This window comes from Malaclemys terrapin (assembly GCF_027887155.1).
Source record: "Malaclemys terrapin pileata isolate rMalTer1 chromosome 20 unlocalized genomic scaffold, rMalTer1.hap1 SUPER_20_unloc_1, whole genome shotgun sequence".
Classification (NCBI taxonomy): Eukaryota; Metazoa; Chordata; order Testudines; family Emydidae; genus Malaclemys; species Malaclemys terrapin.
The window spans coordinates 563101-586121 of record NW_026530188.1 but is presented as its reverse complement, the minus strand read 5'-3'; the positions used below and the strand labels follow the sequence as shown (position 1 = coordinate 586121).

General features: G+C 66.2%; 2 protein-coding genes across 3 annotated transcripts; both read left to right on the top strand.

Moving 5' to 3' along the window:
• Positions 1-423: 423 nt before the first annotated feature.
• Positions 424-10827, top strand: PDZD4 (PDZ domain containing 4). The gene is given in 9 exon segments (XM_054014858.1): positions 424-615; positions 2196-2464; positions 3463-3553; positions 3763-3861; positions 7524-7586; positions 8216-8317; positions 8637-8738; positions 9539-10024; positions 10026-10827. Coding segments are annotated over 9 exon segments (1980 nt in total). The 5' UTR covers positions 424-555; the 3' UTR covers positions 10734-10827.
• A 3508-nt stretch (positions 10828-14335) lies between these two features.
• On the top strand, positions 14336-21934 carry AVPR2 (arginine vasopressin receptor 2). Of its 2 annotated transcripts, XM_054014899.1 has the most exons (3): positions 14336-14754; positions 18629-19439; positions 21523-21934. In XM_054014899.1, exons 2-3 carry the CDS (start codon positions 18635-18637, stop codon positions 21723-21725), a joined length of 1008 nt encoding a protein of 335 aa, XP_053870874.1. In that variant the 5' UTR covers positions 14336-14754; positions 18629-18634; the 3' UTR covers positions 21726-21934. The 2 variants fall into 2 exon arrangements, with proteins under 2 accessions (XP_053870874.1, XP_053870873.1); XM_054014898.1 differs by lacking the exon at positions 14336-14754 and having other exon boundaries at positions 18428-19439.
• Positions 21935-23021: the final 1087 nt, after the last annotated feature.

Below are 23021 nucleotides of genomic sequence, written 5' to 3'. Positions count from 1 at the left end.
GGCAGCGGGGGGACCCCTAAGGGGTAGGTCAGATGGGGGAGGGGATAGATAGAGGGGGTGGGGGGAGGGACGATGGGGGTGTTTGGGGTTAGAGGGATGGGGCGGAGGGGCGGGAGGGATGGGATGGGAGGGGGGCAGGAGGGGGCGGGGTAGGGGGGCGTATGAAGACGGGGTGGGCCGTGGGTCCGGGAGGGGGCTGCGGGGGGGGGGGGAGATGGGGAGGGGGCGGGGCCGGAGGGGCGGAGCCGAGGGGCGGGGGGTGGGATCCAGCCACCCCCCCCCCCACCCCCGAGCCAGGGACGGAGCCGCCGCCGCCCGACCAGCCGCGTCTTCCCCACCGCCCCCCGAGGCCTTCGCCCCCCTCCCGCCGCCGCCCCCCCGCCCTTCGCCCCCCCCGCCATGCCCCCGGGGGGGTGACCCCGCTCCCCGCCCGTTGGGGGGGCCGGGGGAGCAGAGACCCCCCCGCGGCCCCACCTGTAGGATGGGAGGTGGCTGAGCCCCCCCGCCTCCCCCGCCCCTTCTTCTCCGTCCTGCCCCCCCGCCCCCCCCTTCGCCATGGGCTGTAACATGTGCCTGGTGCAGAAGCCCGAGGAGCAATACAAGGTCATGCTGCAGGTAGGGGGGGCTGCGGGGGGGCTGCAGGGAGGGGGGAGCTGGGGGCTGCGGGGGGGGCTGCAGGGAGGGGGGAGCTGGGGGCTCCTGGGGGGGGGGGTTGCGGGGAGGGGAGAGCTGGAGGTTGCGGGGAGGGGGGAGCTGGGGGCTGCGGGGGGGGGCTGCAGGGAGGGGGGAGCTGGGGGCTGCAGGGAGGGGAGAGCTGGGGGTTGCGGGGAGGGGGCAGCTGGGGGCTGCGGGGGGGGGCTGCGGGGAGGGGGCAGCTGGGGGCTGCGGGGGGGGCTGCGGGGAGGGGGCAGCTGGGGGCTGCAGGGAGGGGAGAGCTGGGGGTTGCGGGGAGGGGGAGCTGGGGGCTGCGGGGGGGTGCAGGAAGGGGGCGGGGCTGGGGCAGAGGCTGCGGGGTGGGCTGGGGGGGGTCGCTGGGGGCTGCAAAGGGGCCGGGGGCAGTAAGCGGGGGCTGGGGGGGGGCGCTAGGGCTGGGGAAGGGGCTGCAGGATGGGAGGGGGGAGGGGCTGGGGGATGCCGCAGGGGGAGGGGAGGGGAAGGGAGCAGGTACCAGTCTCAGGAAGGTTGCCTAGCAACCAACCTCCCCCCCATCACTGCTGGTTTTTGGGTCTGGGGGAATTAATAAATGATGGGGGAGGGGCTGCGACTGCCCAGACTGGGACTCCCCCCCCATCCAGTCACCCTCCCCCAGCTCCATCTCATGCACCCCCATCTCCCCCCCCACCCCATCCCCCACCTCCCCGTCTCCCCCTCCCCCGTCCCCCATCTCCCCCACCCCCATCCCCCCACCTCATCCATTCCCCCAGCCCCGCCGGCGCCCCTCACTCCCGACCCGCAGCCCCTGCTAGCCCAGCCCCGCCGGCGCCCCTCACTCCCGACCCGCAGCCCCCCCAGGCCTGGGCACCCCTCACTGCCGACCCGCAGCCCCCCCCAGGCCTGCCGGCGCCCCTCACTCCCGACCCACAGCCCCCCCAGGCCTGCCGGCGCCCCTCACTCCCGACCCGCAGCCCCCCCAGTCCTGGGCACCCCTCACTCCTGACCCGCAGCCCCCCCAGTCCTGAGCACCCCTCACTCCCGACCCGCAGCCCCCATAGCCCAGCCCCTGTGCCAAGTCGGGGGGTCGTTCCTGGGGGCTGAAGGGGGAAGATCCCGGGTGCGAATGGTGCAGGATTAGCTTAGAATTCAAAGCCCCATCTCACTGCAGCAGGCCAGGGAAGGGGGACGGGCGGTGTGAGAGGGATATCTGGGTGCAGTTAACTGTGGGTGGACTGGCAGGGGGGCTGCGGGTCGGGAGTGAGGGGCACCGGCGGGGCTGGGAGGCTCGGGGGGGGATGGTTCCCCACACACACTCCCTGCTCCTGTATCAATCCTCCTAGTTTCCATGGGAACGGTTGCTGCAGAAACGCAAGGATGGAGAGGATCTGATGGGGGGAGTCGGGGGACTCGTCCCGGTAGACACCCCAGGGCGGGGGAGGGGGAGGGGGAAGGGGGGTGTCCACGCTGAGGGGCGGCTGGAGGGGGGGGGGGCGGTGTCCATCCGGGGGGCTCTGGGGGGCTCTCACGCCTGCCCCCCCCAGGTGAACGGGAAGCAGCTCTCCAGGCTGTCCCAGGAGCAGACGCTGGAAGCCCTTCGCTGCTCCAAGGAGCCGCTGGTCATCCAGGTTCTGCGGCGCAGCCCCCGGGCGCGGGGCGGGGGGGAGGGGGCCGCCCCCCCCGGGGACCCCGCCACCCTGGTGGACAGCGGGACGCAGACGGACATCACCTTCGAGCACCTGCTGGCGCTGGGCCGGCGGCGCCCCCCCAGCCCTCCCGCCGGGACCCTGGAGACCTTCGGGATCCCCGAGCTGTGAGTGACCCCAGCAGTGCCCCCCACTCCCGACCCGCAGCCCCTGCCATCCCGGCCCTGCCCCACAGCCCTGCCGGTGCCCCTCACTCCCGACTCGGAGCCCCTGCCATCCCGGGCCTGCCCCACAGCCCTGCCGGTGCCCCTCACTCCCGACCCACAGCCCCTGCCATCCCGGCCCTGCCCCACAGCCCTGCCGGTGCCCCTCACTCCCGACCCACAGCCCCTGCCATCCCGGCCCTGCCCCACAGCCCTGCCGGTGCCCCTCACTCCCGACTCACAGCCCCTGCTATCCCGGCCCTGCCCCACAGCCCTGCCGGTGCCCCTCACTCCCGACCCACAGCCCCCTGCCAGCCCGGCCCTGCCCCCCCAGCCCTGCCGGTGCCTCTCACTCCCGACCCACAGCCCCTGCCATCCCGGCCCTGCCCCACAGCCCTGCCGGTGCCCCTCACTCCCGACTCGGAGCCCCTGCCATCCCGGCCCTGCCCCACAGCCCTGCCAGTGCCCCTCACTCCCGACTCGGAGCCCCTGCCATCCCGGCCCTGCCCCACAGCCCTGCCGGTGCCCCTCACTCCCGACCCACAGCCCCTGCCAGCCCAGCCCTGCCCCACAGCCCTGCCGGTGCCCCTCACTCCCGACCCACAGCCGCTGCCAGCCCAGCCCTGCCCCCCCAGCCCTGCCGGTGCCCCTCCCTCCCGACCCACAGCCCCTGCCATCCCGGCCCTGCCCCCCCCCAGCCCTGCCGGTGCCCCTCCCTCCCGACCCACAGCCCCTGCCAGCCCAGCCCTGCTCCCCCCCAGCCCTGCCGGTGCCCATCCCTCCCGACCCGCAGCCCCTGCCATCCCGGCCCTGCCCCCCCCCAGCCCTGCCGGTGCCCCTCACTCCCGACCCGCAGCCCCTGCCATCCCGGCCCTGGCCCACAGCCCTGCCAGTGCCCCTCACTCCCCACCCACAGCCCCTGCCAGCCCAGCCCCCCTAATCTGTATTCTCTTCCACCAAAGCCCCCCCTTTGGGCATGAATACTATGACCCTGTGGAGTTCATGGAAGGGGGCCCCACAGAGACAGAGCGGGCAGAGGAACTCGAGTATGAGGTGAGCAGGGGGGGCTGGGAGCCCGGACTCCTGGGTTCTCTCCTGGCTCTGGGAGGGGAGTGGGGGCTGGTGGGTTAGAGTGGGGGGACTGGGTGCCAGGACTCCTGGGTTCTGTCTCCAGCTCTGGGAGGGGGCGGGGGCTGGTGGGGTACAACGGGGGGGAACTGGGGGTTCCATTTGGGATCTGACCCCCCCCCATGTCCCCCCAGGAGGTGGAATTGTACAAATCGAGCCACCGGGACAAGCTGGGGCTGACGGTTTGTTACCGGACGGACGACGAGGACGACGTGGGAATCTATGTTGGAGAGGTGGGGGGGGGCGTGGGGGGAGGGGTGTGTCATGGGGGGGGCAGACCTGCACCCCACTTCCTCCGAGTCCCGGCGAAGGGTTATTCGCCGCCGGGAACACGGGGGAGCCAGAGCTCGTAGGGACAGAGACCAGTACCCCTCAGCTGGGTCCATCCTGGGGGTGGGGAGCCCAGACCCCGGTTCTGGGCCCCCCCGTCTCCCCAGCCAGCTCCAATCTGATCCCCACCACCCCCCAGCCCCTCCTCCAGCCCCCCCAGCCCTTCCTCCGGCCTTTTTCCAGTGTCCTGGGCAGAAGGGGTCACCTGGCCCCAGCCCCCTCCCAGCTCAGGTTTTCATAGATTCTAGGACTGGAAGGGACCTCGAGAGGTCATCGAGTCCAGTCCCCTGCCCGCATGGCAGGACCAAATACTGTCTAGACCATCCCTGATGGACATTTATCTAACCTACTCTTAAATATCTCCAGAGACGGAGATTCCACAACCTCCCTAGGCAATTTGTTCCAGTGTTTAACCACCCTGACAGTTAGGAACTTTTTCCTAATGTCCAACCTAGACCTCCCTTGCTGCAGTTTAAACCCATTGTTTCTGGTTCTATCCTTAGAGGCTAAGGTGAACAAGTTCTCTCCCTCCTCCTTATGACACCCTTTTAGATACCTGAAAACTGCTATCATGTCCCCTCTCAGTCTTCTCTTTTCCAAACTAAACAAACCCAGTTCTTTCAGCCTTCCTTCATAGGTCATGTTCTCAAGACCTTTAATCATTCTTGTTGCTCTTCTTTGGACCCTTTCCAATTTCTCCACATCTTTTTTAAAATGCGGTGCCCAGAACTGGACACAATACTCCAGCTGAGGCCTAACCAGAGCAGAGTAGAGCGGAAGAATGACTTCTCGTGTCTTGCTCACAACACACCTGTTAATGCATCCCAGAATCATGTTTGCTTTTTTTTGCAACAGCATCACACTGTTGACTCATATTTAGCTTGTGGTCCACTATAACCCCTAGATCCCTTTCTGCCGTACTCCTTCCTAGACAGTCTCTTCCCATTCTGTATGTGTGAAACTGATTGTTCCTTCCTAAGTGGAGCACTTTGCATTTGTCTTTGTTAAACTTCATCCTGTTTACTTCAGACCATTTCTCCAATTTGTCCAGATCATTTTGAATTATGACCCTGTCCTCCAAAGTAGTTGCAATCCCTCCCAGTTTGGTATCATCCGCAAACTTAATAAGCGTACTTTCTATGCCAATATCTAAGTCGTTGATGAAGATATTGAACAGAGCCGGTCCCAAAACAGACCCCTGCGGTACCCCACTCGTTATGCCTTTCCAGCAGGATTGGGAACTATTAATAACAACTCTCTGAGTACGGTTATCCAGCCAGTTATGCACCCACCTTATAGTAGCCCCATCTAAATTGTATTTGCCTAGTTTATCAATAAGAATATCATGCGAGACTGTATCAAATGCCTTACTAAAGTCTAGGTATACCACATCCACCGCTTCTCCCTTCGCCACAAGACTCGTTATCCTATCAAAGAAAGCTATCAGATTGGTTTGACACGATTTGTCCTTTACAAATCCATGCTGGCTGTTCCCTATCACCTTACCACCTTCCAAGTGTTTGCAGATGATTTCCTTAATTACTTGCTCCATTATCTTCCCTGGCACAGAAGTTAAACTAACTGGTCTGTAGTTTCCTGGGTTGTTTTTATTTCCCTTTTTATAGATGGGCACTATATTTGCCCTTTTCCAGTCTTCTGGAATCTCTCCCGTCTCCCATGATTTTCCAAAGATAATAGCTAGAGGCTCAGATACCTCCTCTATTAGCTCCTTGAGTATTCTAGGATGCATTTCATCAGGCCCTGGTGACTTGCAGGCATCTAACTTTTCTAAGTGATTTTTAACTTGTTCTTTTTTTATTTTATCCGCTAAACCTACCCCCTTCCCATTAGCATTCACTATGTTAGGCATTCCTTCAGACTTCTCGGTGAAGACCGAAACAAAGAAGTCATTAAGCATCTCCGCCATTTCCAAGTTTCCTGTTACTGTTTCTCCCTCTTCACTAAGCAGTGGGCCTACCCTGTCTTTGGTCTTCCTCTTGCTTCTAATGTATTGATAAAAAGTCTTCTTGTTTCCCTTTATTCCCGTAGCTAGTTTCAGCTCATTTTGCGCCTTTGCCTTTCTAATCTTGCCCCTGCATTCCTATGTTGTTTGCCTATATTCATCCTTTGTAATCTGTCCCAGTTTCCATTTTTTATATGACTCCTTTTTATTTTTTAGATCATGCAAGATCTCGTGGTTAAGCCAAGGTGGTCTTTTGCCACATTTTCTATCTTTCCTACCCAGCGGAATAGCTTGCTTTTGGGCCCTTAATAGTGTCCCTTTGAAAAACTGCCAACTCTCCTCAGTTGTTTTTCCCCTCAGTCTCGATTCCCATGGGACCTTACCTATCAGCTCTCTGAGCTTCCCAAAATCTGCCTTCCTGAAATCCATTGTCTCTATTTTGCTGTTCTCCCTTCTACCCTTCCTTAGAATTGCAAACTCTATGATTTCATGATCACTTTCACCCAGGCTGCCTTCTACTTTCACATTCTCAACGAGTTCCTCCCTATTTGTTAAAATCAAGTCTAGAACAGCTTCCCCCCTAGTAGCTTTTTCAACCTTCTGAAATAAAAAGTTGTCTCCAATGCAGTCCAGGAATTTGTTGGATAGTCTGTGCCCTGCTGTGTTATTTTCCCAACATATATCCGGATAGTTGAAGTCCCCCATCACCACCAATCTTGGGCTTTGGATGGTTTTGTTAGTTGCTTAAAAAAAGCCTCATCCACCTCTTCCACCTGGTTAGGTGGCCTGTAGTAGATGCCTAGCATGACATCTCCCTTGTTTTTTACCCCTTTTAGCCTAACCCAGAAACTCTCAACTCTTCCGTCTCCTATGTCCATCTCTACCTCAGTCCAAGTGTGTACATTTTTAATATACAAGGCAACACCTCCTCCCTTTTTCCCTGTCTATCCTTCCTGAGCAAGCTGTACCCATCCACACCAACATCCCAATCATGTGTATTATCCCACCAAGTTTCAGTGATGCCAACAATGTCATAGTTGTATTTATTTATTAGCACTTCCAGTTCTTCCTGCTTATTCCCCATACTTCTCGCATTTGTATATAGGCATCTAAGATACTGGTTTGATCTTTCCTCCCAGTTTTGTCCTGACCCTCCTTTCTCTCTGACAATATAGCCCACACTCCCTCTCGTTTCCGACCCATCTCCCCGGTCTCCATGTTCCCCACTTACCTGTGGGCTTTGCTCACCTGTCCCCGTCAAACCTAGTTTAAAGCCCTCCTCACTAGGTTAGCCAGTCTGTGTCCGAATAGGGTCTAGGTGTTGCCCCCCCAAGTGAAGTCACCCCGAGATTCCCCCCCAGCCAGCACCGATGCAGAGTGCCCGTAACACTCCCCCTCCCTGCTCCGTCACAGGGGGTGATGGGGGGGCCATGGCGGCAAAGAGCTGGGGTGGGAGGGGTGGGGGCGGAGGGGACCAGGGTGATGCTTGTGGGGGGCCGTGGGGGGCGGGGGTGACTTGTTGGAGGTCTGAGGGGGAGGGGGAGCAGGTCAGGGGCTGGGGCCATGGGGGGGTCCTGGTCCCATCCCCCCTTCTCCCCTCAGGTGAATCCCAACAGCATCGCCGCCAAGGACGGACGCATCCGAGAGGGCGACCGCATCGTCCAGGTGGGGGGGCCAAGGGGGGCTGGGGGCACAAAGGGCTGAAGGAGGCTGGGGGACAGAGGACTGGGGGTGCAGAGGGCCCAGGGGTGCTCAGGTACTGGGGACTGGGGGTGCAGAGGGTTCAGGGGGCCTGGGGGACGATGGAGGATGGGGGATGGGAGACTGGGGGTGCAGAGGGTTCAGGGGGGCTGGGGGATGATGGGGGATGGGGATGAGAGGGGCTGGGGGATGGGAGACTGGGGGTGCAGAGGGCTCAGGGGGCCTGGGGGATGAGGGGGGATGGGAGACTGGGGGTTCAGGGGGCCTGGGAGACGAGGGGGGATGGGGGACTGGGGGTGCAGAGGGCTCAGGGGGGCTGGGGGACGATGGGGGATGGGAGACTGGGGGTTCAGGGGGCCTGGGAGACGAGGGGCGATGGGAGACTGGGGGTTCAGGGGGCCTGGGAGACGAGGGGGGGACGGGGGACTGGGGGTGCAGAGGGCTCAGGGGGGCTGGGGGATGATGGGGGACGGGGGACTGGGGGTGCAGAGGGTTCAGGGGGCCTGGGGGAGATGGGGGATGGGAGACTGGGGGTGCAGAGGGCTCAGGGGGGCTGGAGGACGGGGGCTGACTCGGCCCCCGGCCCCCCCCAGATTAACGGGGTGCAGGTCCAGGACCGCGAGGAAGCCGTCGCCATCCTGACCCAGGAGCAACAAACGAACATCTCGCTGCTGCTGGCCAGGCCCGAGACCGAGGTGATGGACGCCCCCACAGGGTGGTTGGGGGGGCATTTTGGGGGCTGGCTGGGGGGAACTGGGGGGTGGGGGTTGAGGGGGAGAGGTGGAAGTTGGGGGGCTGGGAGGATGTGGGAGGCAGGGGGGTATTTGGGGGTCCCAGGGGCAGGAATGGGGGTGGGGGGCACAGGGTGGGTTGGGTTCTGACCCTTCCCCAGTGGGGGGATCAGGGGGCTGTTGGGGATTGGGGGGCCTGCCTGGGACGGATGCGGGGGGGCTATGACTAGTGGGGGGGGCTGCAGTTTCACCCCCCGCTGCCCCCATCGCCCGTCCCCCCCAGCTCTCCCGGCGCTGGAAGGACAGTGACCGTGACGATTTCCTGGACGACTTCGGCTCTGAGCACGAACGCGAAATGAGACCCCGAGCGACCCCTGGGCAGCAGGTGAGGGGCACCGTGCGGCGGGGGGCTGGGCAGGGGGTATCTGGGGTGGGGGGCTGGGCAGGGGGCTGGGCAGAGGGGCTCTCCCCTGGCAGTCAGGGCCCCTTGCCCCTCGGAGGGTGGGGAACCAGGGGGCTGGGCAGGGGGAGCTGGGGGGCAGGGGGCTGGGCAGGGGGAGCCATGGGGAGGGGGCTCAGCAGGGATGCCAGGGGGCGGGGAACCGGGGGGCTGGGCAGCGGGAGCCGGGGGGCAGGGGGCTCGGCGGGGGTGCCGGGGAACGGGGAACCGGGGGGCTGGCCTGGGGATGCCGGGGGCGGGGAACCGGGGGGCTGGGCAGAGGGAGCCGGGGGGCAGGGGGCTCGGCGGGGGTGCCAGGGAACGGGGAACCGGGGGGCTGGGGAAGGGAAGCCGGGGAGCGGGGGGCTGGGCCTGGGGCACCGTGGGTGGGGGATTGGGCAGGGGGCTGGGCACGGGGAGCCATGGGGAGGGGGCTCAGCAGGGATGCCGGGGGGCTGGGCAGGGGGAGCTGAGGGGCAGGGGCTGGACCAGGGATGCTGGGGGACGGAGAACCGGGGGGCTGGGCAGGGGGAGCCGGGGGGGCAGGGGGCTTGGCGGGGGTGCCAGGGAACGGGGAACCGGGGGGCTGGCCTGGGGATGCCGGGGGGGGCGGGGAACCGGGGGGCTGGGGAAGGGAAGCCGGGGGGCGGGGGGCTGGGCAGGGGGCTCGGCAGGGTGCTGGGGGCCAGGTTGCGTCTGAATTAAAGTCAGCTTCACCCCAATCTCCCCCATCTCTGCCCCCCCAGCCTGCCGCGGCCCCCGCCCCGCCCAGCGCCGGCCCCCCGCTCCCCCACAGCCAGGAGCTGGACAGCGGGGTGGGCCGGACGGACGAGAGCACCCGGAACGAGGAGAGCTCGGAGCACGACCTGCTGGGGGACGAGCCCCCCAGCTCGGCCGGCACCCCGGCCCCCCAGCGTCGCCCGGCCCCGCTGCAGGCCCGGGACTTCCACTTCAGCCTGGACTCGCTGCTGCCTGCGCCCGAGGTGCCGGGGCTGACGGACGCCGAGTCCGAGCGGTACCGGGAGCTGCTGGAGCTGCGGGGGCACCTGGCCAACGGGAACGGCCCCGGCCCCTTGCACCCCGGCCTGGACCTCGACCTCAACCGCAACCGCGCGGTGCTGCTGGAGGAGGAGCTGCGGCACCTGCAGTTCAAATGCCGCAACATCCTGCGGGCGCAGAAGATGCAGCGGCTGCGGGAGCGCTGCCTCAAGGCCTGGCTGCTGGAGGAGGATGGGGGGCCCCCCCCCGGCCGGCGAGGGGCCCCCCCCGGCCCCGCTGGCCGACATCACCGAGGTGCCCGAGCGCTCGGAGAAGGACAGCACCAGCGCCTACAACACGGGCGAGAGCTGCCGGAGCACCCCGCTGCTGGAGAGCCCCGGCCCGCGCCCCGACCCCCCGCCCAAGCCGGGCCGGCTCCGGCGCCCCCGGGAGGGCAGCCCCGGGCTGGCGCGCCGGGCGCGGGACGAGAGCCCGGCGCCCGGCGGGCTGGCGGGCGGTGCCCGGGCGGAGTGGAAGGGGAAGGCGCGGGGCGAGGGCACCCGGCGCCCGGGCCGGGACCGGCTGCTCAAGGCGCGGGCGCTGAAGATCCGGGAGGAGCGGAGCGGCATGACCACGGACGACGATGCCGTCAGCGAGATGAAGATGGGCCGGTACTGGAGCAAGGAGGAGCGCAAGCAGCAGCTGCTGCGGGCCCGGGAGCAGCGCCGGCGCCGGGAACTCATGCTGCAGAGCCGGCTCGACTGGCAGCGGGAGGCGGGGGGGGCCCCGGGGGCCCCCGACCAACTCACCATCCTGGCACTCAGCCACCGCAAGAGCCTCAAGAAGCGCAGCCGGCGCATCCTGGACAATTGGATCACGATCCAGGAGATGCTGGCGCACGGCGCCCGCTCGGCCGACGGGCACCGGGTCTACAATCCGCTGCTGTCCGTCACCACCGTCTGAGGGGGCGGGGCCCGGCCTGGAGACTCGCTTTCTCCCCCATGTGCCAGGATGTGGGGGTGAGCCTGCCTCCCCCACGTCGCCACCATCGGAGGACACGGGGGCCCCCCACTTTTCCAGGACTGGGGGAGCCCCCATCCCGACAGAGCAGGAAAGAGGGGGGCCCCTGGTGCTGCTCCTGGACATGCCTGGCTGCTGAGACAATGGGGAGATTTGGGGAGTCCCCCAATGCTGCTCCAGCCCCCCCTGCCCTACAGGGACCCCCCAGGATCGGAACTGGGGGCGTGAAGCACAAAGACACTGAGTCAGGCGGGGGGGGACGACAAAGGCCCCTCCCAGATGCTCCCCCCCAGGGTGGTTTTTATGTCGTGTCTGTGATTCGTGTCTGGTCAGTTCATCGTTTGTCTGAGTCTGGCAGGGGAGACACCTGCCCCCCTCTGCCCCCCAGCAGATCCCGAGACCCCCACTTCCCCCTGAACCCCCAGATCCCACTGCCCCCGAGCCCCCCCACTGCCCCTGAGCCCCAGCAGATTCCAAGCCCCCCCACTTCCCCCTGAGCCCCCCAAACCCAGATCCCACTGCCACCAAGCCCCCCACTGGCCCCCACCCCCCAGCGGCCCCCACCCCCCAGCAGATCCCGCCACCCCTGAGCCCCCCACTTCCCCCTCCTTCCCCCAGCAGACCCCACTGAACCCAAGCCCCTCACAGCCCCAACCCCCCTTCCCCCTGAACCTCAGATCTGCCTGGCCCCCAATCTCCCGACTTCCCCCTCCTCCCCCAGCAGATCCCATTGCCCCCGAGCCCCCCACTACCCCCCAAACACCAGCCCTCCCACTTCCCTCCCAGAGCCGGGGAGAGAACCCAGGAGTCCTGGCTCCCAGCCCCCCCTGTTCTAACCACCAGCCCCCACTCCCCTCCCAGAGCCGGGGAGAGAACCCAGGAGTCCTGACTCCCAGCCCCCCTGCTCTGACCCACCAGCCCCCGTCCCGCCCCGATCTGTGATGTCTGTGTGCACAGCTGCCGGAGCGGGGGCAGGGTCTGCCGGACGCCTGGGTCCGGAGCCGAATCTGCCTGGTCAGAATAAAGCAAAACCTTTTTACTCCTTTCAGGCGGCTGCGTCCGGAGCCTTTTCTGTCCACGAACCCCCCCCCCCCCCCCTGGGCCCGGGCCCTAGGAGCTGGGCTGCCCCCGCCCACGGGAATGGCCCCCCAGGGGTCTCAGCTTCCAGCCCCCCCCCCCCCCACTCTAACCACCAGATCCCACTCCCCTCCCCTCCCCTCCCCGAGCCGGGGAGAGAACCCAGGAGTCCGGGCTCCCAGCCCTGCATTAGGGGTGGTGATTGGCTGGGGGGGGGGGGACGAGGAAACAATTTTATGGTGATTCCGGCTGCCCAGTGAAGCTGCAACAGGAAATTCCAGCCCCACAGGCGTTGCCCCCCACTCCCGCCCCGCAGCCCCCCGCCCCCGCCACTCCCAGCCCGCAGCCCCCCGGCCCCGCCCCGCAGCCCCCCCCCCAGCTCCCCCGGCGCCCCCCACTCCCGCCCCGCAGCGCCCCCAGCCCTGCCGGCGCCCCCCACTCCCGCCCCGCAGACCCCCCCACTCCTGCCCCGCAGCCCCCCCCCCAGCCCCGCCGGCGCCCCCCACTCCCGACCCGCAGCCCGCCGGCGCCCCCCATGCCCGACCTGCAGCCCCCCAGCCCCCCTCACTCCCGACCCGCAGCCCCACCGGCGCCCCTCACTCCCGACCCGCAGCCCCCTGGCCCCGCCGGTGCCCCTCACTCCTGACCCGCAGCCCCTGCCAGCCTGGTCCTGGGCTTCCCCCAGCTGTGACCACCAGCTCCCAGCCCCACCCCCCTCCCAGAGCCAGGAGAGAACCCAGGAGTCCGGGCTCCCGGCCTCTGCCCCAGTCCCTAGAAGTTGATACCATCTTCCTAGCATGAGTCCCCAACTAATGAGGCGTTGAATGACGTGCAAGAAACATTGGGGCGGGGGGGGGGGTATGGTGTGTGTGTGTGTGTGTGTGAGAATTCCTGGGCAGGGGGAAACTGTTGTAACAGCCTTAAAGTCCCTAAATCTCCAGGGGTGGGAGCCAGGACTCCTGGGTTCTCTCCCTGGCTCTGGGAGGGGAATGGGGGCTGGTGGGTTAGAGCAGGGGGGGCTGGGAGCCAGGACTCCTGGGTTCTCTCCCTGGCTCTGGGAGGGGAGTGGGGGCTGGTGGGTTAGAGCAGGGGGGGCTGGGAGCCAGGACTCCTGGGTTCTCTCCCCGGCTCTGGGAGGGTAGTGGGGGCTGGTGGTTAGAGCAGGGGGGGCTGGGAGCCAGGACTCCTGGGTTCTCTCCCCGGCTCTGGGAGGGTAGTGGGGGCTGGTGGTTAGAGCAGGGGGGGCTGGGAGCCAGGACTCCTGGGTTCTCTCCCCGGCTCTGGGAGGGGAGTGGAGGCTGGTGGTTAGAGCAGGGGGGGCTGGGAGCCAGGACTCCTGGGTTCTCTCCTCAGCTCTGGGAGGGGAGGGGGGGCTGGTGGTTAGAGCAGGGGGGGCTGGGAGCCAGGACTCCTGGGTTCTCCCCCCAGCTCTGGGAGGGGAGTGGGGGCTGGTGGTTAGAGCAGGGGAGGGGCTGGGAGCCAGGACTCCTGGGTTCTCTCCTCCGGCTCTGGGAGGGCGGTGGGGGCTGGTGGTTAGAGCAGGGGGGGCTGGGAGCCAGGACTCCTGGGTTCTCTCCTCCGACTCTGGGAGGGCAGTGGGGGCTGGTGGTTAGAGCAGGGGGGGCTGGGAGCCCGGACTCCTGGGTTCTTTCCCTGGCTCTGGGAGGGGAGTGGGGGCTGGTGGTTAGAGCAGGGGGTGGCTGGGAGCCCGGACTCCTGGGTTCTCTCCCTGGCTCTGGGAGGGGAGTGGGGGCTGATGGTTAGAGCAGGGGGGGCTGGGAGCCCGGACTCCTGGGTTCTCTCCTGGCGCTGGGAGGGGAGTGGGGTCTGGTGGTTAGAGCGAAGGGGGGGGGAGCTGGGAGCCCAGACTCCTGGGTTCTCTCCCTGGCTCTGGGAGGGGAGTGGGGTCTGGTGGTTAGAGCGGGGGGAGGGGCTGGGAGCCCGGACTCCTGGGTTCTGTCCCGGCGCTGGGAGGGGAGTGGGGGCTGATGGTTAGAGCAGGGGGGGCTGGGAGCGCGGACTCCTGGGTTCTCTCCTGGCGCTGGGAGGGGAGTGGGGTCTGGTGGTTAGAGCGAAGGGGGGGGGGGAGCTGGGAGCCCGGACTCCTGGGTTCTGTCCCGGCGCTGGGAGGGGAGTGGGGGCTGATGGTTAGAGCAGGGGGGGCTGGGAGCGCGGACTCCTGGGTTCTCTCCTGGCGCTGGGAGGGGAGTGGGGTCTGGTGGTTAGAGCGAAGGGGGGGGGGAGCTGGGAGCCCGGACTCCTGGGTTCTCTCCCTGGCTCTGGGAGGGGAGTGGGGGCTGATGGTTAGAGCAGGGGGGGCTGGGAGCCCGGACTCCTGGGTTCTCTCCTGGCGCTGGGAGGGGAGTGGGGTCTGGTGGTTAGAGCGGGGGGAGGGGCTGGGAGCCCGGACTCCTGGGTTCTCTTCCCGGCTCTGGGAGGGGAGAGGGGGCTGGTGGTTAGAGCAGGCGGGGCTGGGAGCCCGGACTCCTGGGTTCTGTCCCAGCTCCGGGAAGGCAGGTCACACCCCCCCATCCTGCTGGGGGTCGGAATTCACCAAGATCTTTATTTATTCTGGCTGGACTCCAGGACCTGCCTTCGTTCTCTTACCCCGCGGGGAGGGGGGGGTCCAGCCACCTGCTGGTTTTAAGCCCCGCCCCAGCCCCCCCCCATTACTCTGCCCGGCTCTCAGCAGAGCCCCGGCTCTCATCTCTGGGGGGTCCTGCGCTTGCGCTTCCACCTCTCCAGGGAAGGAGGGGCTGGGAAAAGAACCCAGGAGATCGGGAGGGGGAGTCTCTGTGGCTGGGTTTATTCTGGGGGGGTCCCAGACCAACAGGGGTGAACCCTGAAAGAAAACTCCACCCGCAGCTGGTGGGTGTCCTGCAAAAAGGTAAGTGCAGGGACCCTATTTATCAGTTTGGGGAGAACCCAGGCGTCCTGGCTCCCCCCCCCCTGCTCCAACCCACCAGCCCCCTCCCAGAACTAGGGGTGCAGAGCTAGAAGGGGGGAGGAGAGGGGTAGTGGTTAGAGCAGGGGAGGGGGGACTGGGAGCCTGGAGTCCTGGGTTTGCTCCCTGAGTCTATTACTGACTCACTGGGTGACCATGACCAAGGCCCTCCCTGTGCCTCAGTTTCCCCACATGAACGGGGGTGTCTGGCCCTCCCAGGGGCACTGGCCAGGGTCCCCCGTGGCTGCGCCTAGAAGGGTCCAGTCTGCGGGAACAGCCCCAGGCACCGGCCTGGGTGAGGTTACCCTGTCAGGCCAGCGGGAGGGGACCTGGCCGCGTTGTGCGATGACACAGCAGGGTGTGACGGGGGCCCCGCGCTGGCCTTGGGCTGGTTGTGGTTGTGTTGCATTGGCCTGGTGCCCTGCACTGCATTGTGCGTCGCATCTGCAGTGTCACTGCCCTGAGCCTGCAGCGTTCGCTCGCCGAGCACCAGCGTGGCGCAGGCCGCACTGGGAGCTTGTGTTGCCTCTTCCCCAGATTGTGTTGCTTGCTGGGGTCAAGCGGTGCATTGTGCAACTGCTTTGTGCCTCAGCCCGCATGTTTCACTGCAGGGGTGTGTTGGGTTGCAGGGTTGTGTTGGGTTGTTGGCTTGCAGGGTGTGTCAGTTGCAGGGTTGTGTCGCGTTGTTGGTTTGCAGGGGTGTGTCACGTTGGTGGCTTGCAGGGGTGTGTTGGGTTGTTGGGTTGCATGGCTGTGTCGTGTTCTTGCCTTGCAGGGTTGTGTCGCGTTGTTGGGTTGCATGGCTGTGTTGGGTTGCAGGGTTGTGTCGCATTGATGCCTTGCAGGGGTTCTGTCACGTTGTTGCCTTGCAGGGGTGTGTCAGTTGCAGGGTTGTCACGTTGTTGGCTTGCAGAGGTGTGTCAGGTTGCAGGGTTGTGTCGCGTTGTTGGCTTGCAGAGGTGTGTCAGGTTGCAGGGTTGTGTCGCGTTGTTGGCCTGCAGGGGTGTGTCAGTTGCAGGGTTGTGTCGCGTTGTTGCCTTGCAGGGGTGTGTCAGTTGCAGGGGTGTGTCGCGTTGTTGGCTTGCAGGGTTGTGTCACGTTGTTGCCTTGCAGGGGTGTGTCAATTACAGGGTTGTGTCGTGTTGTTGGCTTGCAGAGGTGTGTCAGGTTGCAGGGTTGTGTCGCGTTGTTGGCTTGCAGGGGTATGTCAGTTGCAAGGTTGTGTTGCGTTGTTGCCTTGCAGGGGTGTGTCAATTGCAGGGTTGTGTCGCGTTATTGCCTTGCAGGGGTGTGTCAATTGCAGGGTTGTGTCGCGTTATTGCCTTGCAGGGGTGTGTCAGTTGCAGGGTTGTGTCGCGTTGTTGGCCTGCAGGGGTGTGTCAGTTGCAGGGGTGGGTCGCGTTGTTGGCCTGCAGGGGTGTGTCAGTTGCAGGGTTGTGTCGCGTTGTTGCCTTGCAGGGGTGTGTCAATTGCAGGGTTGTGTCGCGTTGTTGCCTTGCAGGGGTGTGTCAATTGCAGGGTTGTGTCGTGTTGTTGGCTTGCAGAGGTGTGTCAGGTTGCAGGGTTGTGTCGCGTTGTTGGCTTGCAGAGGTGTGTCAGGTTGCAGGGTTGTGTCGCGTTGTTGGCCTGCAGGGGTGTGTCAGTTGCAGGGTTGTGTCGCGTTGTTGCCTTGCAGGGGTGTGTCAGTTGCAGGGTTGTGTTACGTTGTTGGCCTGCAGGGTTGTGTCGCGTTGTTGCCTTGCAGGGGTGTGTCAGTTGCAGGGTTGTGTCGCGTTGTTGGCTTGCAGAGGTGTGTCAGGTTGCAGGGTTGTGTCGCGTTGTTGGCTTGCAGGGGTGTGTCAGTTGCAGGGTTGTGTTGCGTTGTTGGCCTGCAGGGTTGTGTTGCGTTGTTGGCCTGCAGGGGTGTGTCAGTTGCAGGGTTGTGTCGCGTTGTTGGCTTGCAGAGGTGTGTCAGGTTGCAGGGTTGTGTCGCGTTGTTGGCTTGCAGAGGTGTGTCAGGTTGCAGGGTTGTGTCGCGTTGTTGGCTTGCAGAGGTGTGTCAGGTTGCAGGGTTATGTCGCGTTGTTGGCTTGCAGGGGTGTGTCAGTTGCAGGGTTGTGTCGCGTTGTTGCCTTGCAGGGGTGTGTCAGGTTGCAGGGTTGTGTCGCGTTGTTGCCTTGCAGGGGTGTGTCAGTTGCAGGGTTGTGTTGCGTTGTTGGCCTGCAGGGTTGTGTTGTGTTGTTGGCCTGCAGGGTTGTGTCGCGTTGTTGCCTTGCAGGGGTGTGTCAGTTGCAGGGTTGTGTCGCGTTGTTGCCTTGCAGGGGTGTGTCAGTTGCAGGGTTGTGTTGTGTTGTTGGCCTGCAGGGTTGTCTCGCGTTGTTGCCTTGCAGGGGTGTGTCAGTTGCAGGGTTGTGTCGCGTTGTTGGCTTGCAGAGGTGTGTCAGGTTGCAGGGTTGTGTCGCGTTGTTGCCTTGCAGGGGTGTGTCAGTTGCAGGGTTGTGTCGCGTTGTTGCCTTGCAGGGGTGTGTCAGTTGCAGGGTTGTGTTGTGTTGTTGGCCTGCATGGTTGTCTCGCGTTGTTGCCTTGCAGGGGTGTGTCAGTTGCAGGGTTGTGTCGCGTTGTTGGCTTGCAGAGGTGTGTCAGGTTGCAGGGTTGTGTCGCGTTGTTGCCTTGCAGGGGTGTGTCAGTTGCAGGGGTGTGTCGCGTTGTTGGCTTGCAGGGTTGTGTCGCGTTGTTGCCTTGCAGGGGTGTGTCAGGTTGCAGGGTTGTGTCGCGTTGTTGGCTTGCAGGGGTATGTCAGTTGCAAGGTTGTGTCGCGTTGTTGCCTTGCAGGGGTGTGTCAATTGCAGGGTTGTGTCGCATTATTGCCTTGCAGGGGTGTGTCAGTTGCAGGGTTGTGTCGCGTTGTTGCCTTGCAGGGGTGTGTCAATTGCAGGGTTGTGTCGCGTTGTTGCCTTGCAGGGGTGTGTCAATTGCAGGGTTGTGTCGCGTTGTTGGCTTGCAGAGGTGTGTCAGGTTGCAGGGTTGTGTCGCGTTGTTGGCTTGCAGGGGTGTGTCAGTTGCAGGGTTGTGTTGCGTTGTTGGCCTGCAGGGTTGTGTCGCGTTGTTGCCTTGCAGGGGTGTGTCAGTTGCAGGGTTGTGTCGCGTTGTTGGCTTGCAGAGGTGTGTCAGGTTGCAGGGTTGTGTCGCGTTGTTGGCTTGCAGGGGTGTGTCAGTTGCAGGGTTGTGTCGCGTTGTTGGCTTGCAGAGGTGTGTCAGGTTGCAGGGTTGTGTTGCGTTGTTGGCCTGCAGGGTTGTGTTGCGTTGTTGGCCTGCAGGGGTGTGTCCGTTGCAGGGTTGTGTCGCGTTGTTGGCTTGCAGAGGTGTGTCAGGTTGCAGGGTTGTGTCGCGTTGTTGCCTTGCAGGGGTGTGTCAGTTGCAGGGTTGTGTTGCGTTGTTGGCCTGCAGGGTTGTGTTGTGTTGTTGCCTTGCAGGGGTGTGTCAGTTGCAGGGTTGTGTCGCGTTGTTGGCTTGCAGAGGTGTGTCAGGTTGCAGGGTTGTGTCGCGTTGTTGCCTTGCAGGGGTGTGTCAGGTTGCAGGGTTGTGTCGCGTTGTTGGCTTGCAGGTGTGCGTCGCGTTGTTGCCTTGCAGGGGTGTGTCAGGTTGCAGGGTTGTGTCGCGTTGTTGGCTTGCAGGTGTGCGTCGCATGGCATTGGCTGGTGCGGCGGCTGCCTGGAACGACACTGTTCCGCCGCGTTGTTGTGCGGCTCTGCACTGCTCCGTGACACTGCGTGGCTGCATCGTGGTGTCGCGTTGTCACCGCACGCTGCCCCCCCTCACCCCCTCCCTCTCCCTGCAGCCCGCCATGGCCAACGCCTCCCTGGCTCCCAACGCCTCCCTCCCGGACGACCGCGACCCCGCCCTGGCCGTCGCCGAGGTCACCGTCTTGACCGTGGTCTTCCTGCTGGCCACGCTGAGCAACGGGCTGGTTCTGGGGGCGCTGGGCCGGCGCCGCGCTCGCTCCGCCCCCATGCACCGCTTCATGTGCCACCTGTGCCTGGCCGACCTGGCCGTGGCCCTCTTCCAGGTGCTGCCCCAGCTGCTGTGGGACGTCACCGACCGCTTCCTGGGCCCCGACCCCCTGTGCCGGGCCGTCAAGTACCTGCAGGTGGTGGCCATGTTCGCCTCGTCCTACGTCATCCTGGCCATGACCTACGACAGGCACCGGGCCATCTGCCGGCCGGCGGTGGCCTTCCGGCGGGGCCGCGTCAGCTGGAAGGCCCCGCTGGTGGCAGCATGGGGATCCGCGCTGCTCCTCAGCCTGCCCCAGCTCTTCATCTTCTCCAAGGTGCGGCTGCCCGAGGGAGCGAGCGACTGCTGGGCCACCTTCGCCGAGCCCTGGGGGGCCCGGGCCTACGTCACCTGGGTCACCCTGATGGTCTTCGCCTTGCCCAGCCTCTTCATCGCCGCCTGCCAGGCCCTGATCTTCCGCGAGGTGGCCAGGAGCCTGGGGCGGGGCCCCCGGGGGGCCCAGGGCAGGGGGGTCTCGGCCGCCGTGGCCAAGACGCTGCGCATGACGCTGGTCATTGTGCTCGTCTACGTGTTCTGCTGGGCCCCCTACTTCTGCGTCCAGCTCTGGGCCGTGTGGGACCCCCGGGCGCCTGTAGAAGGTGAGACCCCCGCGGGCTGGAGACCTCACCCCCCCGCATCCCCCCGGAGACCTCACTCCCTGCACCCCCCACCTCGCCCCGGCCCGGAGACCTCACCCCCCCGTACCCCTCCCACCTCCCCCCTGGACCTCCCGTGCACCCCCCCTGCACCCCCCGGCCTGGAGACCTCACCCCCCCACCTCACCCCGGCCCGGAGACCTCACCCCCCCTGCCACCTCCCCCCTGCACCCCCCCACCTCATCCCCTGCACCCCCCACCTCGCCCCGGCCCAGAGACCTCACCCCCCCTGCACCGCTCCCACCTCCCCCGGCCTGGAGACCTCACCCCCCCACCTCGCCCCGGCCCAGAGACCTCACCCCCCCTGCACCGCTCCCACCTCCCCCGGCCTGGAGACCTCACCCTCTGCACCCCCTCTGCACCCTCCCCGGCCTGGAGACCTCACCCCCCCACCTTGCCCCGGCCCAGAGACCTCACTCCCCCTGCACCTCTCCCACCTCCCCCCTGCACCCCCCCCCAGCCCAGAGACCTCACCCTCTGCACCCCCCCAGTCTGGAGACCTCACCCCCCCATCTTGCCCCGGCCCAGAGACCTCACCCCCCCCTGCACTCCTCCCACCTCCACCCTGCCTGGAGACTTCACCCCCTGCACCCCCCCACCTCACCCTGGCCTGGAGACCTCACCCCCCCTGCACCCCCCCCACCTCCCCCCTGCTCGGAGACCTCACCCCCTGCACACACACCCCAAGACCGGAGGCTTTACCCCCGCTGGCCCCATCGCCACCCCCCCAACCCAACCCAGTTCCGAGCCCAGAGACCTCACTAGGAGACTGCAGGCAGGGAGTGAGGGGCATCAGCAGGGCTGGGGGGGGCAGGGGGCTGCGGATCGGGAGTGAGGGGCACTGGCAGAGCAGGGGAGGGCAGGGCCCGGCTAACGGGGGCTGTGGGGCAGGCGTGAGGGGCACCGGCAGGGCAGGGCTGGGGGGGGGTGCAGGTCGGGAGTGAGGGGCACCGGTGGAGCAGGGGGCTGTGGGTCGGGAGTGAGGGGCACCGGCAGGCCTGGGCTGGCAGGGGCTGCGGGTCGGGAGTGAGGGGCACCGGCAGGGTGGGCTAGCAGGGGCTGTGGGGCGGGAATGAGGGGCACCGGCAGGGCTGGGAGGGGGCTGCGGGGCGGGAGTGAGGGGCACCGGCAGGCCTGGGCTGGCAGGGGCTGCGGGTCGGGAGTGAGGGGCACCGGCTGGGCTGGCAGGGGGCTGTGGGGCGGGAGTGAGGGGCACCGGCAGGGCTGGGCTAGCAGGGGCTGTGGGGCGGGAGTGAGGGGCACCGGCAGGGTGGGCTAGCAGGGGGCTGCGGGGCGGGAGTGAGGGGCACCGGCAGGCCTGGGCTGGCAGGGGCTGCGGGTCGGGAGTGAGGGGCACCGGCTGGGCTGGCAGGGGGCTGTGGGGCGGGAGTGAGGGGCACCGGCAGGGCTGGGCTAGCAGGGGCTGTGGGGCGGGAGTGAGGGGCACCGGCAGGGTGGGCTAGCAGGGGGCTGCGGGGCGGGAGTGAGGGGCACCGGCAGGCCTGGGCTGGCAGGGGCTGTGGGGCGGGAGTGAGGGGCACCGGCAGGGTGGGCTGGCAGGGGCTGCGGGTCGGGAGTGAGGGGCACCGGCAGGGTGGGCTAGCAGGGGCTGCGGGTCGGGAGTGAGGGGCACTGGCAGGGTGGGCTAGCAGGGGCTGCGGGTCGGGAGTGAGGGGCACCGGCAGGGCTAGCAGGGGGCTGCGGGGCGGGAGTGAGGGGCATAGGCAGGGCCGGGCTGGCAGGGGCTGCGGGGCGGGAGTGAGGGGCACCGGCAGGGTGGGCTGGCAGGGGCTGCGGGTCGGGAGTGAGGGGCACCGGCAGGGTGGGCTAGCAGGGGCTGCGGGTCGGGAGTGAGGGGCACCGGCAGGGCTGGCAGGGGGCTGCGGGGCGGGAGTGAGGGGCACCGGCAGGGCTGGGAGGGGGCTGCGGGGCGGGAGTGAGGGGCACCGGCAGGGTGGGCTGGCAGGGGCTGCGGGGCGGGAGTGAGGGGCACCGGCGGAGCTGACCTCCCTCTCATCCCCCCCAGGACCAGCCTTCACCCTGCTGATGTTACTGGCCAGCCTGAACAGCTGCACGAACCCCTGGATTTACGGGGCTTTCAGCAGCAGCGTCTCGGGGGAGCTGAGTCGCCTCGTGTGCCCCCGGCTGCCCCGGCCCCGCGCCGGGTCCCTGCCCAGCGACTCCCCCCTCACGGGCACCTCGGTGCTGAGCCGGGACCCCGCGGCCTGAGGATCCCAGTGACAGACACGGGGGGGGGGGGCTGCAAACCTGGGTGCTCTGGCTTTGGGGGGCTAGCGGGGAATCTGGCTGGGGGGGTCACTCTAGGGTGAGGCCTGGATCCATTTGGGGGAGCAAAGGGACCCCCGTTTACACCCCACTCGGTGAGGGGCCAAATCTGAGCCTGTGAAAGTCAACCCAATAAAAAGCGGGGACGGAGAGAGAGGCTGTGTGATCACTGGGGATGGGGGCGCGTGGTGGGGGGCACCAGCGGAGTGCGGGGGGGGGGGCGGTGATAGACGGACGCGGTGTAGTTTGCGCTGATCACCAGTAGATGGCATCACGAACAGATCTACGTCCACCCGCTTTTGGCTAAACCCACCAGCCCCCCGCCCCTTCCCGGAACCGGGGAGAACCCAGGAGTCCGGGCTCCCAGCCCCCCCTGCTCTAACCACCAGCCCCCACTCCCCTCCCCTAGCCGGGGAGAGAACCCAGGAGTCCTGGCTCCCAGCCCCCCCCGCTCTAACCACCAGCCCCCACTCCCCTCCCAGAGCCGGGGAGAGAACCCAGGAGTCCTGGCTCCCAGCCCCCCCCCCGCTCTAACCACCAGCCCCCACTCCCCTCCCCTAGCCGGGGAGAGAACCCAGGAGTCCTGGCTCCCAGCCCCCCCCCGCTCTAACCACCAGCCCCCACTCCCCTCCCAGAGCCGGGAGAGAACCCAGGAGTCCTGGCTCCCAGCCCCCCCTGCTCTAACCCACCAGCCCCCACTCCCCTCCCAGAGCCGGGGAGAGAACCCAGGAGTCCTGGCTCCCAGCCCCCCCTGCTCTAACCACCAGCCCCCACTCCCCTCCCAGAGCCGGGGAGAGAACCCAGGAGTCCTGGCTCCCAGCCCCCCTGCTCTAACCACCAACCCCCACTCCCCTCCCAGAGCCAGGGAGAGAACCCAGGAGTCCTGGCTCCCAGCCCCCCCTGCTCTAACCACCAGCCCCCACTCCCCTCCCAGAGCCGGGGAGAGAACCCAGGAGTCCTGGCTCCCAGCCCCCCCCGCTCTAACCACCAGCCCCCACTCCCCTCCCAGAGCCGGGGAGAGAACCCAGGAGTCCTGGCTCCCAGCCCCCCCTGCTCTAACCACCAGCCCCCACTCCCCTCCCAGAGCCGGGGAGAGAACCCAGGAGTCCTGGCTCCTGGCCCCAGCAATTGGGTTTCGCCCACGTGCGGAGGTTCCCTGTCCCCGCCGGCTGCACATCTGGGCAGGTGTGTGTGTGTGGGGGGGACCCAGCCCCCTGAAAACCCAGCCCCCCCCCCGAA